Source organism: Columba livia, chromosome 6 (genome assembly GCF_036013475.1).
Source record: "Columba livia isolate bColLiv1 breed racing homer chromosome 6, bColLiv1.pat.W.v2, whole genome shotgun sequence".
In the NCBI taxonomy this organism is placed as follows: Eukaryota; Metazoa; Chordata; class Aves; order Columbiformes; family Columbidae; genus Columba; species Columba livia.
Window position 1 is genome coordinate 8,505,902 of NC_088607.1, and position 20,875 is coordinate 8,526,776.

The window sequence follows — 20,875 nt, forward strand, 5'->3', positions numbered from 1 at the left end:
TGGATCTTATAAAAATAGGGTTTTTTTCTTCCCCACCAAAACAGAAATCTGTACAATACTTGTAATTATGGATAACTGGCAAGAATCTTGAGCTTGTTGCAGTGTCCTGAGCAAATCACTACAAATGATGAAATTTTGTTATCATTTTAACAAAACAAATTTTTAAGAATCAGTTTCATAAGGGAGCTATAGGTGAAAGCTGGTCATCCACATTAAGAGCTCCTTGATTGATGCAGGGGACTGTTGTAGTAATGGTAACTATCAATATCGCTGAAACTTGGGGCGGGGGGGAAGGGGTGTGTTTAGGGAGAGAAAAACAAAACAAAACAGCAGAAAATAACCGTCATTGTATTGATTTTTTTGTAGTTTGCCATTGCACAGTGACTATTTCAGAAAACAGTCAGTTAAATTGATTGCAATTAATTCAAATAATATAAATTCTAACCAAATACACTTAACATTCACTGAAGTCTGTCAAATTGCAATATGATATAGACATTCAACCTTTAAGAAAATCAGAGTCTAAGAAAGGTTATACACAGATAGCTAAGTACATACATATTTGTATGCCGTCTTTTACATATACGTCAAAATGCATATGATCCATTACAAATAAACATTTATGTTCAATAATTTTAATTTCAGATTTGAAAATCAACAGTCTGAAGTCTGAGTCGCTATGGAAAGCGCAGGCATCATCATACAATTCTTATACACAGAAAATACAGCATACAAATAATAATATTTGTACACTTTCTGTGTGAGTGAAAATGTGAAATTCAATGTAAAGCTAAGACATCAACATCTTTATAAGCACAAAACAGTCATACTAACCTGTATTTTGATTGGCCAGGAGAAATTACTGACATAGACATAGAAAGTGATGTTTGGGTTGCTCCGAAAATTAAATTTTTCACAGGAAAAGCTATCTCTGTATTCCTTAATATTAGCCTTAGAAACAACAGGAATCTCTTCTCCAGATATTGTTCCAGCTAAAGAAGAAAAACAAAACAAAACAAACAAAAAAAAACCACACGCCATGTGTAGATATATATTTATGAATTTATGACAAGCATTAATTATCATTAAATATGCCAAAGTAAATCTGCATAACAAACTTAAATTCTTGAATTACTTTTGGTGTCTTCATTCTACAGCTTTAATAATCTCTTGTTATGGGATATATTCCACATACACAAGGAGAATTCACAGAAACTCTTACTCTGGTTTCAAATGGTTATGAGTGAGCCATAAAACAGGTAGAAGTTTCATGAATTTTAGAAGAAAGTTGTTATGGTCAACTACGTAGATATGCTTCCCTCTAGTACTTTACATTCCACTTCAATAAAAACTCATAGGTTAATAAAGCATAAAAGTGTATTTATCTACCTCTTACATTATTGATGTAGAGTTTTAATTGTTCATGAAATCTTTAATAACATACTTCCTAATAAACACATCAGTTTTTGCAAATATATAAGTGACTGTGCTAAGTTAAAATAAAGGAATAGATAGAATTTACTAACTATGGTACATTACAATACTTCAGAATTACATTGATGAAGAAATTCATGAGTTTATGTAAGACAAAGTCTGAATCTTGTCTAAAAAGACTTTTGTTTGGGTTTTTTTAGGACAATTTCATTTTAAGCATCATGCTTCTCCTTGGATGTGTTTTCAGAAAGTCAATAGAACCAATTCAGAGAAACTGTCTAAATAAAGATTTTCTTCTTATTAAAACAAAGAAGAGTAATGGGGTTCAAAGTTGGAGGAAAATAGATAAGCGGCTCCTTTTATCAGCATACACAGAAGAACTTTATTGTTTGATATCAATGTTAAGGTTAATAATTAAAATTTTAGCTTGAACACTGGAACAAAGAAATTAAAATCTCAGTCTCTGCAGTAGTTAAGGCAGCAATTTATCTTAATTAAAATCACAGCATTTCATAACGCTATTATTTTAAAAATTTAAATAGACTACAAGCTTTTACTACCAAAGTGATTTTAATTGAATAGGAGAGAAAGTTAACATATTAATGAAGCTTTGTTCAGATTGCAAATTATCATCTGAGGTTTAAATAATATAATTAATAATAGCATAATGATAATGGCAAAAGAACACATTTGGTAAAGTTTTATTATCAAAATTAGCAACAAAGAGACAATCAGGTTAAAATAGCTTAAAGGATCATGAAATCACATGGGAACAAGTCATCATACCAAAGTTCACCCTCACCTGTAGAACCAATAGACCATGTAATATTGAGGTTGAAGTTGTTTGATGCATTAATTGATATATCCAGATTTTTATTTGACTGGATAAAAAAAAAAAAAAAAAGAAAGAAAATATATTGAAGTTAACAAAATATACTGAGTGTATTGAATATACCACTATTGCACATAATTGAATACAGCCTTTTAATCGTCTTCTCTTTTTCATTTTAAATATAAATGGCAATAATTCAGAGCCAAAGTCAATCCTGTTTTGCTTCAGTAAGAACAGGGTACAAGTAAGCATATATCTATACTAGTCATCTTTTCTGATTGTGATAAAAATAATGAAATAATTTCCTTCATAAACTCAAGAAAATACATGGCAAATGGCTACATTTTAATTAAAATTCAAAAACTACTTCTCATCTGTTAATAAATATTTCTTAACTGAAGTTATACTCCTTTAATTAAGCTCAGAAAGATACCAAAACTTGTTAACCATGAGAACAAAAACACTTATAAAATGCTAATAATTTTTTTACTATTAGTTGATCTAAAGTACATCTACCATTTAGAAAGTTTCTCAACGAATACACTGAAATAATCTCCAGTTTTCAAAAGATTCAAAAATATAGGCACTTGGCAAACCTTTCATCACAGTCAAATCCAATGGAAACCTTGATCATGACTCTCCAAAGCTTATCTAAAGCTAGTATTTTCTTACCTGTTCTGGATTTGCTATAAAGTTTATGGCAGTGTGATGGCGATCATCCTCTTGTAATAAACTGAAGGTAAACTGGTAATCAATCAAAAGGCTGTCTGTGGGCAAAACAGGAATTAAAACTAAAATAGATTCAAGTGTATCCATATTAATGAGATGTTATGTAAGCAGCTAAAAAATTACCATTCACTTTTATTTTAAAAAGCATGAAGTCATCTACAAGTCAGAGTTATTCACATGCATCCCACTGTTTAAGTATTTGCACTACAATATCCTGAAGTAATTAAAAAAAACCTCAAGTGGAGCAGTAACAACAACAAAACCAATGTAAGAAACAGATTCTATCAGTCAGAGCAGCAATTAAACATAACTTGAGTCATTCTTTGTAATTATTCCAAAATACCATATCAAGTATTGGTAGTGTTATCAGGTCCCTAATTTTACTTTGAAATAATTATTCAAATATTCTGTTCAAAATTCATTTAAATATTTTAATTCTACAGGCAAACACTTTACTGTGTTATATAAAAGGTTTACACAGCTACATTCCTGTAACACATCTTAGAATTACCAGGTTTAAAGTTCTGGAAAAAAAGTTGCCTCTATAGCAAAATTATATAGTATGAAGGCATGATGCTATAGTAAATAACATTGCTAATTATAAAACACCACAGTGGAACTTTGAATGGAAATTATGTGGCCAACAAGCATGTCCTTTCTAAAAGATTTTATAAGAGGCAAGTAATATGAACTTCATACAAGAGAAATAAGTGGTGGTTTAGTATTGACCCAAAAAGGTGACATTTCCCTTCCAAATGACATTTGTTTTGCTCCGTTTTCCTTCACCCTGTGTCAGGAATGGAGTCTGGCAGGCAGATCCTGTTCATGCCACTTCTGTCCCCACACACCAACCAGCAATGCCCTGGTGGCCACCTGAAGTTGGCAAAGGTGCAGAAAGAAAAGGGCTAACCTCAGATGATTCAAACCACACTTAACCCTGCCTGGAAGGAGCAGAAAATTATTAGGACAAGTCAGAAGACCTAAGTTTTGAGCCATCCCATTGTGTTCCTGAAGTTAAGGAATGAGATTAACCCTTAGCTGGGTGATAGCACCGGGAATGACTGAAAAGGAACTTTTCTGTAGGGGGAAGGCCTGGATTTGTCACGGTGAAGCAGGTTCCCATTATATCCGTAACATAAGAAAAAGACCCAGTCACCGAAGATGGGTATTGCTGTAATTCGTAGAGGCTGCCACGGAGAATCCCAGCAGGTAATGTTATGTGCAGTCAGTCAAGAAACAGCAGAGCCCTCAGAGATGTAAACTGTGTCGGCAGAATAATTATCCTTGTGCAACAGACAGTTGTGAACCAGAGGTGGGTGCGGTGGAGTGATTTGATTGCTGGGTTAACAGGGCCAGATTTAACAGAACAAATCTTCTAACTCTTTGACCATTATAGCTCTACAGGGATCAAAAGCTTCTGTTTTTCCCTCTGTGACAGGAAATACCAAAGCGACTCAATCCAGATTATTCTTCTGTGCAAATTAAAACAGGGTTAAGATGCAAGTCATCTTTGATACTACATCCTATCAAATAGTTTTGAAGACCCATTTTGATCCCTGTCTTGATGACACTCTACTAGTCACCTACATCATACAAGCTGTACGTTACAAATAAAAAATATGTGATCATAACAACAAACTCAGTAAATACAAAGAAAGTGAAGGATTAAGTCAAAGCAGGAAAAAGCTGTGTCAGCCTTTTTGGGACTTAGTTCGCTTAGTGCTGACAATCAACTTTTCTGCAGCAACACATTATCTGAAAAAAATACACTCTGTTGTGTCTCATGGGAAGCCTGTCACAGAGGGAGGGGGAAAAAAAAAGCTTACTCATCAATGGAGTATGAATTCAGCCCACTGTACTGTCTTAACAGTTAAATAAAATTGTTGTTTTTTTGTTTGGTTGGGTTTTTTATACTGAGTGTGGAAAGAAAATTAAGAAGTTACATGAATGGAATTACCATATACCCCAAAGCTGAAAAGTTCACCTTCTCTATTATTAGCCACGACAGTTCCATTATTCAAATAAGTTGATCTAGATGTCTTAGATAATGAGTTTTGATCAGTTTTTTGCAAGCATATGCAGGTAAAAGATGGATAAATATTAAAAGACCCCATTTATGTATTAATACTACTCTACACTTCTAGAACTATGTAAATCTAATTAATGAAGTCTCATTGACTCCATTAGTAACAGCGTGACATATCAACATATTTAACAGTGAAATTATCGTCACACCAGAACACATTTAAAGGTAGCAGGAAGGCAAAAGATGGCAAGTAGAGATTGACCTCCTATTAAAGGAATTATAAATCCTTTAATAATCATGAGTAACAAGGCCAAAAGGCTAGAAATTATGTATAGATATTCTAAATCTCCTGATCTGGTCAGCTTGGGGTCCCACAAAATACAAGTGACTACTTTAGCAAATAGAGTTATCGTAAATGTGTGATGGACAAGCACCACAGCATGCACTCCTATGGAAATTCTGGCTACAGGATGCAAGAAGCAGTGCCTTCCGGGCAAGATATTGTCAACGTGCTCACAATATATGGAAAAAGACTATTTTATAATGCCATAGTCATCTTCTAAGCCCAGATTTTGCCCTCTCAGAGATGCAGAGTATCAGTCAAAGACCAGCCCTGATATACAATTAACATCATAAGGCAAAACTGGGAATAGACATGGACTCTTGTCTTTCCATAATATGACCAGCTTTTCACTTTCAAACTTTCTGGTTGGCCAACCTATTCTGGTTGCCTGGACCTATTCCTAAACTACACATCCCAAATCTCTGGAAGGCTCTAAAGCTAGATTTTATTAGAATATAAATTAGTAGAACTAATTTAAGCGGAAATTTAAAGTGAGACTGGAAATTAAGACAGATTGTAAAGAAGTCTCTCCTTTATCTATGGGATCCTGCTGCTGTCTGTCTCACTCTCCTTCCTCTTTCTCTCCATGTGTTTCAGCATATACCTCAGGAAACTCTTTCCCCAAGGGTAATTGCAGCTCTCAGGGAAAACACCACATCCCTGTTCTCCGGAGGCTTCACCTGCTACAGACTGCAGCCAAACAGCTTTTCCATCCCAAACATAACCCTAAAACATTATCTATGCCAAGAGATTGTAGGTGCACATAAACAAACTAAGCATTACACAGCACATCGCACTGTATTTCCCAGTTCATATTGTCATTCAGCCTCAACAGCTTAGCCTGGAATTAAGTACAAAATTTAAAGTAAAATTCAGTTGTAAGAGCATGACCTCTTCTGAATAGTTAAATGTATAAAGAGACAAATGTATAACAGCTAAATGTAGAAATAGCTATTTAAAGTATATTCAGTATATTCTGTTGATAACTATCGCTGTGTATATTTACAATCAGGAATTTAGAGAAGCTTGAGATTTCTCTGTATGTATTTTTGTTTCTACTGTAAACCTTTAACAAGCCACCACAAGTATTTTTACTCTTTACATAAACACATGAGATTTTTCATAACTGCTTCTGTTTATAGAGACACACAGAACACATTGCTTCAATTAGGAAAGAAATTTGGATAACATATAAACAGAATTTTTTAAAAAAATCTTACTGCATTTATATTGTAGCATAGGATGACAATGAAAGCACAAAAATAAAAAATCCTAAACATAATCAAATGCTGTATGAGCAAGGCCTGATAAAAGCAATTTTATAATTTTCATCTGGCTGATGTATATAAACAAGATTTCAAAACTGTCTTCAAAATCTGGCGAACTCTGAAAATAAAACGACAACACTTCTATAGCAGCAAGAAAAATATTATCAACAGCCATTATCATCAAAAATTTAAATATAAAAACGTATAAAATTATTTTTGGTGAATTATAGAAGAAAATGCTTGATTGTCTAGAATTACCATTGATGTACTCTGTGTTTCATTTTGGTGACTCCCTCATATTTGTGTAAGAACAAAAAAGATCTAGAATGTGAATCCCACCTTTTTTCAAAACACATTTCCTCAATCTACAGTTAATTCTCAACACATTTTAAATTCACAATGTCAATTAACCATAATGATTTTCCAAAGAGACTAGGTAGTTAACTACCTTGAACACTATGGAAAAAATGTTAATGACATGACAGAATGACTGTTGCATTCTTTTATTTTTAAAAAAGCTAACTGAAAAATAATTTCCCTGAATCACACCATTTTTTAAACTATTACTTGCTCTTCTAAATAACCCCAATCTCTTTGAAATATGCAGAAGACAGGTTCACCACAGAATCGCAGACTGTTAGGGACTGGAAGGGACCTCGAAAGATCATCTAGTCCAATCCCCCTGCCGGAGCAGGAACACCCAGATGAGGTTACACAGGAAAGTGTCCAGGTGGGTTTTGAATGTCTCCAGAGTAGGAGACTCCACAACCTCTCTGGGCAGTCTGTTCCAGTGTTCTGTTACCCTCACTGAGAAGAAGTTTCTTCTCAAATTTAAGCAGAACAACTTGTGTTCGAATTTGAACCCATTGCCCCTTGTCCTACCATTGGTTGTCACCGAGAAGAGCCTGGCTCCATCCTCCTGACACTCACCCGTCATATATTTGTAAACATTAATAAGGTCAACCCTCAGTCTCCTCTTCTCCAAACTAAAGAGACCCAGCTCCCTCAGCCTTTCTTCATAAGGCAGGTGCTCCACTCCTTTCATCAACTTCATTGCCTTGCACTGGATTCTCTCCAGCAGTTCCCTGTCCTTCTGGAACTGAGGGGCCCAGAACTGGACACAATATTCCAGATGTGGTCTCACCAGGGCAGAGTAGAGGGGAAGGAGAACCTCTCTGGACCTACTAACCACCCCCCTTCTAATACACCCCAGGATGCCATTGGCTTTCCTGGCCACAAGGGCACAGTTCTGGCTCATGGTCATCCTGCTGTCCACCAGGACCCCCAGGTCCCTTTCCCCTACGCTGCTCTCTAATAGGTCATTTCCCAACTTACACTGGAACCTGGGGTTGTTCCTGCCCAGATGCAAAACTCATCTTAGTTTCAGATTGTTTCAGTAAAATCTTAATATCCAGCAATTAATATTTTTACTCCATCAATATCCTCCATGTTAACATTTTCTCACTTAACATGTTTGAAATATATATATACATATTTTAAATTTTGTTCAGAGTTTTCCTAAATCAATGAGCGAGAGAAAGAGACAGAAGCACCGTCGCATTACAACAGCAATAATCCCATCCTACTTCGTGCTTGCACAAATGACTCTAAAATGTCTAGTGTGTCGTTGGATCAGATACGCAGCCCAGACCTTCATCTCAAACCTGATAAAAGATATAGGTGACTAAAGTGGTGGCCAGACAGAATTTAAACAACCACACACTAGAGCACAATCTATAAACTCCCTGAACTTTTATGTCTAAAGTTTCACAGGAAAAGTTCTTGAGGACACGGAAATCACCTACACAGACTCAGAGTACAAAGCTCAGATCTTAATTCCCCACCACATATAGTATTTGGAATCCACAAGCTGAGTATTTTTGAGCCAAAGCTGCTCCAGGAGTCAGCCCAGTGCATCCCAAGCACAGCTGCTACAGAGTTCAGCAAAAATATCAGCCGCCACAGTCTCCTCTTCAGAGAGGGAATGCAACAAATATGATTAAGGGAGTGGAGCACCTGCCTTATGAAGAAAGGCTGAGGGAGCTGGGTCTCTTTAGTTTGGAGAAGAGGAGACTGAGGGGTGGCCTTATTAATGTTTATAAATATATAAAGGGTGAGTGCCACGAGGATGGAGCCAGGCTCTTCTCGGTGGCAAACAATGATAGGACAAGGGGTAACGGGATCAAGCTGGAACACAAGAGGTTCCACTTAAATCTGAGAAGAAACTTCTTCTCCATAAGGGTGACAGAACACTGGAACAGGCTGCCCAGGGAGGCTGTGGAGTCTCCTTCGCTGGAGACATTCAAACCCACCTGGACATGTTCCTGTGCGACCTCACCTAGGCGTTCCTGCTCCAGCAGGGGGATTGGACTAGATGATCTTTCAAGGTCCCTTCCAATCCCAAACATACTGTGATACTGTGAGATACTGTGATCTCACCAGGAAAACACGTTACAGGCGGCCTTCTTTTTGACAATATTAAACCAAACACCTTCTATTTTTGCCTACCAGGGTCTGTGCCCCTGCTACTTTAGCACAGGCAAGGGAAAAGCAGCAGAATTATTCACATAAAAGAAAAAAAGATTCAATCTGCTCAGAGAGACAGAGACCACGGGAAGTCAAATGACCCAGGGACTCAGCAGGGAAAGGGGAGACCCACAGACTAATTTCTTTTCCCAGGCATGTTGCTTTAGCTTGCATTAAAATTCACTGTATAAAGTAGAAAAAGAACGTTGGGAGGTAAGACCACAATACCATCCTGACACCATTGACGGTCAAATATAACAGAGATTTATGGTTATTGACTCTTTTCACATCTCTATTTTTTCAAAACCCTGACTCTTTCACAGTCAAAAGGAGTCATTAAAATCAATTCAAAATGTCACTAATGAACACATACGATAACACAACAATAATTAGGCAAAGAAAACCATTTAATTAAATGAGGAGAATAAATTTCAAAGCAATCCTTTAATTCAAGTATTGTTGTTAATTTTTCAAGAAACTGTTCTCTTTCTTTAATAAAGAGTCATTACTTTTTATATGGTTAAAATGGCTTAATATGAGAGTTTTATACTCATATCCAACAAGGAACAGACCTATTCCCATACTCAAGCTTTTGTATTAAAAGAAAACTTCACATTTTCTAAAATGTCAGAATGTTCCCAAAAGAATAAAGGCCAGGCAGAACTCTTGAAAGATTTGAAATTCTACTTTAGCGTTTCTGAGTACCACTACAACTGTCTAAGAATATAAAATTACATTGGTAATTATTTTTTAAAATATTTTTTAATTGGAGATGATTAGTATGAATTAGTGATAAAGCTAAATAGAAAAAGGCATGTTAAAGAGGAATATTAAGACTGCAAAAGGAACGACTACAGTCAGAGGTGCCTGGGAATTATTTTTGGGTGAGTGCTCACCTAATGGGCAGCCATTCAACACTTCATTCTATGTTCAGCACTCAGTGCTGGGCCCATGCTTCATTTACTACATACTACACAAACCCTTTTCTAAAGACGGAATTAATTTCTAATGTGGTTTTATATAGTATTCATCACTATCATTTTCTGGAGTTCTTCAGAAAAGTTAATGAATTTATTTCAGCATTACTGTAAGATGAGCAGACATTATTAGTCCCATTTTATAGGACGGGAAATGAAACAAAGAGACCAAAGACAAAAAACATCCATTAATCATGAGTAGCCAATCTGAACTACCTACAGTTTGATACTTCATAATATTTTGAATTATATAACACTACATACAATCATTCTTATTTTGCAGCTCCTTCCATCATTGTAATTCTTTTCACTTCTACAACCAAACGGGAAAGGAACATACATTCATCTTTCCATTACATGATCACTGATTCATCCTCCACAAATTCATTCAGTGCATTGCAGAGGGAAAGTTCCCTGGGAAATAGTGTGTAGGCATGTTATTAAAAAATGTACAATCGTGTCCTAATAAAAAGGCAAATTAAAAATGATTGTGCCAGCAACCACTTTCCTGGCGCCCGCTGCCTAAAAAACAAAAAAAAAAAGTATGTCAACAAAGGGGTTTTATCAAGTAATTTTACAACTCAGGCTGGAGTAAATTCTAGAGAATCACCTTACTTTTGAGCTGGCTTCTCCCTTTCCCCAAATCTTTCTAGTAGAGCATCTCAGTTGACTACATCTTTCAGCGGAGAGGGAAGAATGAAGCTCAGTTCCCAGAAAGGGAACAAGAACGTACATAACTAGACATCAAGGGCTTTGGCCACTGGCCATTCTCCCATGGCTCCTGTCACATAGTTTCTTAATATACATTTCTCAGACTGAACAACATACCGAATATTTTCATACATATAAAGAATTTCTGAGAAATGTCTAGCATTTTGCCTCCAAAAGTTAAAGTTTACCAAAAGTACTAAGTCAAAATTACTGCAATATATGTCAGACAGCCATGAGAACAGAGCATGCAACCAGACCCATTCACAAGTCTTGTTCCAAACTAGGTCCTAATTATCACATTTTATAACTGTATGATCTTTACCCAAACAATGACCAAAGCTTTTTTTCACTTGTTTTTCTGATAACTAGTAATAGTAATTAAATTACACTGAAATCTAGGGTAATTAATAAAATAATATGTTAGCATGTGCTAACCAAAAAGGGAATCCTTTTGGACACCTTGTAATGGTGATGGATGGACAATCACTAAATCTGAAGGAAGAGATGGCATAGTCTTAGAGTACTAGCCACAAAACAGAAAACTAAAATATTTAATAGCAAAGGATGGGTAGGAAAAGGTGAAAAGCTTCTTAATTCACTGAATAAATGGCTGGCCTTTTGTACAACTACATACATGTTAATAAAAAGTTTTAAGACTACAGTTAAGAATTTATATTTCAACCATTCACTTCCACCAGTAATATTATTTTAATATCTTCATTACACTAAAAGGCAAACAGACAATTATGTGCCTGAGCTGGTACATTTTCATCATGATTTTACACTACCGAGCTACAAGAACTAATTTTGTGAATAGAAACCTCATAAAATTGTGCTGGTCTATTTTTACTTCTTGAAATCACTTTTCAAGTAAGAGTAGAAACCTCCTTCACAATTGCAACATCAGACCCACCACAATCAGTCTTCCCACATTCTTCTATTCCGGGAAATCTCTATTCATGCTGATTCTAAAATTCATACTCTCCCCTCGTCATGGCACAGGCAGTTTGTCTCTCTCCTGCTCTTTCCTGTGATTGTTCTCTATTTCCAGTAAGAGTTTGTTGAGAACAGTCCTATTCATATTCCTCTCTATCAGCAAAAATGTTGCTTTTGACACCAAGCTCTATTATCAAATGCTATAAATCATATTCATTTGTGACCGAAATAAATTTTGCTTGTATTACAAAGTTAGGGGGTTACCACCAGACTTATTTTAGTCAGGATAATTATTTTGAACTTTCAGAGCAGCTGTCTGATTCATTCCCCTGTTGTCTGTATCTAACAGTCATCCACTGTCTCATTTTCACTGTTATACTGAAATATGTTGGTGTCCAACATTACTTGCCCATTGTCACAAAACAAAAAGTTATTTACTGTGAAGTCTTTACTATCAACTAGCAAAACTTGCATTTTTGCTAAATGTAATGAGAGCAGAATGAGCTACAAAATACTTCACTTACTATTTATATGCCTTTTTCCATATAAAGAAAGAGCATGTGAGAATGAATTTCACAGAAGTCCAAAGTTTTTAAAAAACATTTGGCAATAACAATTCATTGTTTCTTTTACTGCACTTTAAAAAACAAAACAAAACATATACTAGTCTAAAACGCCCACAAAAAGACACAGGGATTAGTGTCATAATGAGCAAATAGAATAAGTAAATTTTATTTAAAACAGAAATATTTTCTCTTATGAAATTTTCAGTTGCTATTTTGAAAGATCTAATAAGTCATCAATTTTGAACCTAAGGGAGGGCCAGATACTGGAAAATCTGACCAGTGTTAAAACTAATAATCTAGGCTTAGTCCATATTGACTAAAACTTTCTGAAGATGACGGATCTTTTTCTAAGACAGATACGCACAGAGGTCAGATAAGCAATCCTTGATTCTCTCTACTGACTAGAGAAAGAACTAGAAGGTTAATTAAGGCTGGACACATAAGTTTTAAAAAGCTAATTAGGTGAGATGTACCTTACTGTAACTTTCGTAGAAGTAAATATATAGGAATGTAAACCTTATGGTAAGCAAAGGAAGACTTGTTGCTGAGATTTGAAAACTAAGGAACATATATAACTACCTGGGTTCTTTTAAGAATACAGTCTAAACATCATATTCCTAAAGTTTTTATACCATAGACCACAGCCAGATCTCCTTTTTTTTTTCATAGATTTTTCACCAAACTCTTAATTGAAAACACTGCATCAATTGATGGGCTTCCTGTGAGCAGTTGCAGACCCTTTACAAGTTCTGCACAGGACCATGGTCCATAAACAGAGTTTGGAAACCAATGAACTAGAAAAATATGAAGAAAATACTAGTAAAAAAAAAAAAAAAAAAAGGAAAAAGAAACAACAAAGTGAGTGCACCAACTGGCAGTTATTTAAACATCAATTTTAGAAAAAAGGTCTAGATTTTGCTGATGATGGAGTATTTTGAAGCTCATGGCATGGGCATTATAATTAGTCAAAAATAAGTGTTATTACTTGATAGTAAGGATTGCTCAGTAAATGAACTTTTGTCACAGTGGACAGTCTTTGTAATATCTTATTTTTTGTAAAATTCTTGAAGTATTAGGAAAGATGGAGAAAAGTTTAAACAAAACCGAGAAAAAAAAAAAACTCATTAAAGTATTATGACAGAAATTCAAATTTATCTCTCCATGAAATTTCCTCCATAATGATCTAGATGCACCGCCAGCTTTACAACACTCATATTAATATTACAACTCTAACATGTAACAGCATTTTACAATATACTAGCATCAATACCCATTAACCTAAGTCTATTTTTTCTTTAGTTATATAGTCTATACACACAGAAGAGATCTCCGATTTGCTTGTCCTGACAACTGAATTAGCACATCTAAGAAATAACAACATGAAGTTACCGTTTGAGTTCATGTGCCAAAGAAAGATGTTTCTTGTCATATAGTTAATAAGAACAGTCAAAATTTAATGAATTAAGGAATTGATTTTTATTTCTGAAATACGTCAGTGCCCATAAAATGGCACTGGGCATGGGAAAAATATAAATACTATTTTTAAAACTGTTTATACTTTTATACATGTATATGCTCAAGTTTTCAGAGAAATTCAGAATATTCAGCAGCTCTTCACACAGTAAGTGCTGTGTGGATTGTTGGCAGAGCATTTGTCCTGGTTCTTGGACAATTCAAAATGGATCTCAACAATTAAAGAGGCAACCTCTGATTGATCAGGCCTTACAAGGAGACAGAATATGCACTTTGTAAATTGGCTATAAATATACACAGATAAGTAGGTGCTTCTGTAATATCTCAAGATTTTCAAAATTCTCTTCCTTCATTTTTCTCATTATTTAGTTGAACTTTGCTTAAGAAACATTGAATCTACAGGGCAAATGTCAGATCTTGCCCCACGTTGCTTGATGCCACGTGATTGGTATAAAATACACAAGGTAAGCTGAAGTTGAGATGTTTTAGCTTTGCTGGTATTTTTTGCCGTTTCTCAAACAATTTTAACATGTTAGATCTGAGAAGTCAAATTTCTTACAGCAAATAAATCCAGAACACTTTCAGCAAAACTGCACTTCATACTGGACAGAAATTATGCATGTCGTATACCTCACTATACAGTCTCCTATTTTCAAGTCATGAATTGCAATGGATACTTGTATTGTAAAAAATACAAAATGCTAAATCACCATACTTGTACAATGGATAGTAGAACACCTATGCTTTACCAGTTTGAAAAGTAACACAAGCAACTTTCTTTTAAAATATCATCATGTATATTTAAAGTTCATTTCAATGAGAAGATTCTCACTGTTTTTTGCTCATGCTGAGAATTGAATGCCAATTCTGGAACAAAACATTGATGTTATATTAAAATTCCAAACATTCACAAATGGGATTACATACCTATAATATTGCGTAATTCAGCCTACCCAGCCTTTAAAACAGAGGAGGAAAAACCTCAACCCTTAGTAGAGATGAAACTACAAAGCAACAAACTTGAGAAAAAAATAAATCCAGATTCTTTTCCCCAATTCCCACAAGTTTAGCTCATAGCGCTGCCATTTAAGCACAGAAAATCATAAACTGTTTGGTTAAACTAAGCAAATGGAAATGAAAGAGAAAGGAAAAATGGAGCCCAAAAAGCTGTTTTTGTGAACCTCAAAGCAGTTGCCCACTCTTTGGAGGAGATTTATTCTTTGCCTGAGAGAGGGAACATTGCCCATTATGGCAAGACTCACTGACTCCTTTCTGAAAGTGACATGAAAGTTTCCACCTCAAACAGCTGACAGAGATTAAAAGAAATATTCTGGTTTTTTAACACTGTTTTTTCTGTAAACCAAGAACTAGATACATCTGTACTTTCATTAATTCATGACTTTTTTGGCCACGGAAAGCACTGCTAACTGAAATGTACCAACAGAATAAACCTCTTCCTCCTGCGTGTTTTGCTTGGGTTTTGTTTGTGTTTGTGTTTTTGTAGGGGTTTGTTGGTTTGGTTTCGGTTTTGTTGTTCTTGGTTTTTTTGGGGGGGTGTTCTGTTTGTGTTTTTGTGTGTATGTGATTTGGTTTGGGTTGGTTTTTTTTTTCAGATGATTTGCTTAATACAGAACAATTGATAGATATCACTACTTTTTGATATATATCATACACAAATGTTTTGACATAGTTTTTCTATGAAATGGATTACTATGTAACAAGGAGTAGGAAACTGTACTGAACACTGACAGTGTGTTTGGTCTCCGTATTTGAAAACCACTGATTGTTTGTATAATCTAAACTCAATCTTCAGAGACTATATATTGCAGCAGACAATCCCTGACAATCAACATGAAGATAATGATGCATTTGCACAATGAAGTTGTACATTGTCTTCCCTAGATTAAATTATTTTTATACTTTCCAGCATTTCATCTACTGTTTATTATAATAATGACCCATCTTCATGTTAGGGACCAATTAGGCAATCTGGACATCCATAAATCCATGGGTCTGGATGTGATGCACTCACAGGTGCTGAGGGAGCTGGCTTAGGTCATTGCTGGACCACTCTCCATCATCTTTGCCAAGTCTCGGGAGAGGTGCCTGAGGACTGGAGGAAAGCAAATGTCACTCCAGTCTTCAAAAAGGGCAAGAAGGGGGACCCGGGTAACTATAGACTGGTCAGCCTCACCACTGTCCCTGGGAAAGTGATGGAACAACTTATCCTTGGTGCCACCTCAAGGTATATCAGGGATAAGAGGGTCATTAGGGGCAGTCAACATGGCTTCACCAAGAGGAAGTCATGCTTGACCAACCTCACTGACTTTTATGAGGACATAACAAGATGGATGAATGATGGCAGGGCAGTGGATGTGGTCTACCTTGATCTGAGTAAGGCATCTGACACAGTCTCCCACAGCATCCTTACAACTAAACTGAGGAAGTGCGGTCTGGACGATCGAGTAGTCAGGTGGACTGCGAACTGGCTGAAGGGAAAAAGCCAGAGAGTTGTGGTCAATGGGGTAGAGTCCAGTCGGATGCCTATATCTAGTGGGGTCAGTACTGGGGCCTGTGTTAATCAATATACTCATCAACGTATTGGATGAGGGAATAGACTGTACTATCACCGTTTGCTGATGACACCAAGCTGGGAGGAGTGGCTGACACGCCAGAAGGCTGTGCTGCCATCCAGCAGGATCTGGACAGGCTGGAGAGTTGGGCAGGGAAAAATTTAATGAAATATAACAAGGGAAAGTGTAGAGTATTGCATCTGGGTAGGAACAACCCCAGGTTCCAGTGTAAGTTGGGAAATGAGCTATTAGAGAGCAGCGTAGGGGAAAGGGACCTGGGGGTCCTGGTGGACAGCAGGATGACCATGAGCCAGAACTGTGCCCTTGTGGCCAGGAAGGCCAATGGCATCCTGGGATGTATTAGAAGGGGGTGGTTAGTAGGTCCAGAGAGGTTCTCCTTCCCCTGTACTCTGCCCTGGTGAGACCGCACCTGGAATATTGTGTCCAGTTCTGGGGCCCTCAGTTCCAGAAGGACAGGGAACTGCTGGAGAGAATCCAGTGCAGGGCAACAAAGATGATTAAGAGAGTGGAGTATCTCCCTTATGAGAAAAGGCTGAGGGAGCTGGGGCTCTTTAGCTTGGAGAGGAGGAGACTGAGGGGTGACCTCATTAATGTTTACAAGCATATAAAGGGTGAGTGTCACGAGGCCTGAGCCAGGCTCTTCTCGGTGACAACCAATGGTAGGACAAGGGGCAATGGCTTCAAACTGGAACACAAGAAGTTCCACTTAAATTTTAGAAGAAACTTCTTCTCAGTAAGGGTGACAGACACTAGAACAGGCTGCCCAGGGGCACTGTGGAGTCTCCTGCTCTGGAGATATTCAAAACCCATCTGGACACATTCCTGTGTAGCCTCATCCAAGTGTTCCTGCTCAGGCAGGGAGATTGGACTGGATGATCTTTCAAGGTCCCTTCCATTTCCTAACATTCTGTGATTCTCTTTAATTAGCCATTCCTAGTGCCATGAACGGCTCTAACACTTGAGAATCTGTCTAGCTATAGTTTCCACAAAGCCATCCAGAAGTGGTACCTATTTCTACTCAATAAGAGTAGAATTCTAAAATTCTAATTTAATTGATGATGAGGAAAAAAAAGAAGTGATATTTTTGCCCTTTAAAGATTTTTATGTTCACATTTTGCATAGCATGTTATTTTTCCATATATATTCTGATGGATGTGGCATTTCCTTAAGGGGGTAACACAGTAAAGCATATTTATTTACTCATAACATAATAGACAAAGAGATATATATTATAGACATAGATATATTACTTCTCTACCAGTGTATCTTCCTACTCCTTGACAGATACATTTTTCAAATTTTCCTTAATGTCTTGTTTGCCAATGTATCTATTTTGCTAATGTATACTCCCGCTTTTTGACCTCACACAGTCTGCTCTTCCATTTTATATCAGCATTACCCTTTGTACCAAGTGACTAGCAAATTATACTTTGTTGTCAATAGGTTATATTTCTGGAACATAGTTTAAAGCAATATTCACAAGCTAAGAAAAAAATGACTAATATCAAGGACTCATGGACTACCTCACAATACGCTGAAACTGAGCTGAATTAGCCCATCAGAAAGCTGAACTTGAAAATACCCACATTTAACTTAAGATTTCCTAAAGTTTATATAATCTAAGGTTTTATCATCATCCTGAGACATAAATGACCTTCAATTTATTTAAACAATCTTACAGAGTCTCTCTCTCAAATACTCTGCAAAAGCTTCACAACACTAATTCTGAAGCTGAAAACACTACAGACAACTCTTCACTCCTACAAATACCTGTGCTAAGATTAGGTGGTTCAGGACCCAAGACACCAGAATTGTGTATCTTACAATTACAAGACAGCTGTGTTAGGTGTTCAGCCTGTATCAACAGAAGAAGCTGAACTATCCTCAAGTGCTTCATATTTGCCAGTGGAGAAAAGTACTCCAGCCGACATGGAATAGTTTGTCTAAGAACTCCCAGTCAAGGAAACAACACAAATTCTCCCACAAACCATAAGCCATTTACTTACTGAAGTCAGTTTTCCTTTTTTTTGTTTTGTTTTGTTTTCCCATTCAATTGGTTCAATATTTCACTACCGAGCTTTCCTTGAAGTCCTACTGATCAAGAACTCTCTCTTTTCCCTGAGAAGCCAGCAAGGGAGGCAAAGAAACTCTAAAGCCACCACAAAGGTTTTCCCTTCACTGTCAGAGGGTAAAGGGACACTGATGGATCCTTTCCTATTCCATCTGCTTCTTACAGCTCCAGTCTTGGGGAGGTCTAAGGCCTCCCAGGGGTTTGAAGAGTGACAGCTCCTGTCTTTGTGGACATGTTAGGGAAACAAACACATCCACACCACATTGTATACACAGCACAAGGATTCAAAAAGTACTCATCCCTATGAACCCCAGCTTAATGCAAAAACAAAATATTAATGGAATATAGTATATATGTAAATATTTGCATCAGTTTCCTTCTCATTTAAAAAACTGCTTCACATATAAGCGAGAATCCCCTATAAAGCAAACTATTTCTTGCGAATGAGTTCTCCCAGCCATTGAATATCTCTCATTCTTCCTTGTCCATGTTTTCAAAATTTATGCTTCTATAAATAACCATACTTTATACTGTTTTATATTTTATACTAATAGGTATTTTACTGTCAGATGACATATTTGCAAAATAAATAATATAAAAATAATTAGGGGATCTGCAGAACAGTCTGTCAGGTGATGAAGGCCTCTAATTCAGACTCCTATTTGCATATATTATAATGTATGTTTATTATTCTCTTTGCCTTCAGAATTAAAAACCTAGTTTGTCCAGGGTAGTAAATACATACATGAACACATTCTCCAATTCACAGTAAAGTCTGAAAATTATTGGCAGCAAAATTGTTTCTTTAGCCTGCCCAGAAAAGCTGCAAGCCAACCTGGCATTTGGCAAATGAGTTCGCAAGAGCCTGGGGTTAGATCATTATACTTTATTAGGAGCCTCAGATTCTTGGTGTGGTTATTGCTTTAATTCTCTGGAAGGCAACAATTGGTTTGTGGTTATTTTAGCTCACGGCAAAGACTCTTTGTCTGTTGTTCTTTATAGGTTCTGAGTTGGTGGGTTTGTTGAGATTAATCTTTTCTCAAACCATTCTAGAATTGTCTGATTCAAACTATAATCTGTTCCACTAGGCTCTTTAAACACTAACATTTCTTTCTAAATATAATTTAGTTGTATAAGCCCATATATTCAAAAGACAGTGCAAGCCATTATTTCTACCCTATTTATAAATAATAAAAATTGTTTCAGTCTGTATCAAAGTCAATCAGTGTTAGATATAATTGGTGGAACTCATTATTTTATAATAATTCAAGCATGACAGTTTTACAGTTACAATATGCATTTAGCTCAAATTAATGCTGTCCCAAAAGGAAACATGAATTTTACAAATCAGTAACAATGCATCTATCTTCTGGTATACATCTCACAGCTCAACTAAAACAAACACCTTTTCAATAGCTAAAATGTATTGTTTACGCCCTTTAAGCTTCAACATAATTTTTAAATATCTGGAAAATCTCTGCTAACAGTTTTAATAAAAGTGTTACTTGCTATTCATCTTCTAAAATACTCTCCTTGGAATGTTCTTGAGTTTAATTTTCTTCTAAGAATAGCAAGTCTGCCACCTAGTGCTTTATGGTCACCTCTAATACATGTTTCAGTGTTGTTGTTTTGGTTTGATTTTATTTTTAGTAAAAATGTCATGCTCTAAGTCCATGAATGCATATATTAGTACATGCATGTTTGCTGACAGAGAGAGAGTGCTTAAAAAAACACATTGTATCTTCTTGCTGAGAGGTTGTATTGCATGTTTCAACAGCTATTAGACCATACATGCATTTCTTGACTAGTGTACAATCCTCTTGTAACTGTGCTCTTCTGCTGTGAGATCTCATGGGTACAAGTGGAAAAGATAACATCTGTAATTCCTTTAATTAAAAAAAAAAATCACGTCAGTGTAGTATGAGAAATATTAGGGAAGTCAATCTTTTTTTTGTCCCAGTGCATACACAGCCCCTAATTCAGTGAGGAGGCCACCGCAGTACGGTGGTACCACTGACAACAGGCAAACATTGCAATGGGCTGTGAACTAAACCCTGCTGAAATCACCCGCTTGGCACCCAGGGGCAACAACTCTATGGGAGCAGCAAAATAGTAGTGGCATCCCACATGGAGGACAAAAGCTGGAGAATGATGAGGAAAACTGATTATAGCAGATTTCCTTCAACAACAACAACAAAAATATCCAAGCAGCAGGGCTGAAGTAGCTCAAGAAGTGATTTATGGCAGATTCCAGTGTGCCACTCACAAACTCACAGCAACCAGAGCAAAGTGTTATTCCAGAGCCAGCACCCATCAACCCCTAGAACAATTCCCTTCAGGGAGGTCACTTATGTCCGATTATGTTCGCTCTTCTGTGAGGATAACGATG

The 20,875-nt window shown here is 36.4% G+C and overlaps 1 protein-coding gene across 7 annotated transcripts in view; it reads right to left on the minus strand.

The window, feature by feature from the left end:
- Positions 1–20,875, minus strand: part of ATRNL1 (attractin like 1) — a 488,569-nt gene that overhangs the window by 291,804 nt on the left and 175,890 nt on the right. For all 7 annotated transcript variants that reach the window (XR_010473420.1, XR_010473421.1, XM_005508196.3 and 4 more), the window contains exons 22-24: positions 2,939–3,033; positions 2,237–2,315; positions 835–992 (exon numbers count right to left, since the gene is read on the minus strand). Coding sequence is in view for 5 of the 7 variants with exons in the window: in XM_005508196.3 (XP_005508253.2) it covers positions 835–992; positions 2,237–2,315; positions 2,939–3,033 (332 nt within the window). In the remaining 2 variants the exon portion in view is untranslated. The remainder of the gene's footprint in view (positions 1–834; positions 993–2,236; positions 2,316–2,938; positions 3,034–20,875) is intronic.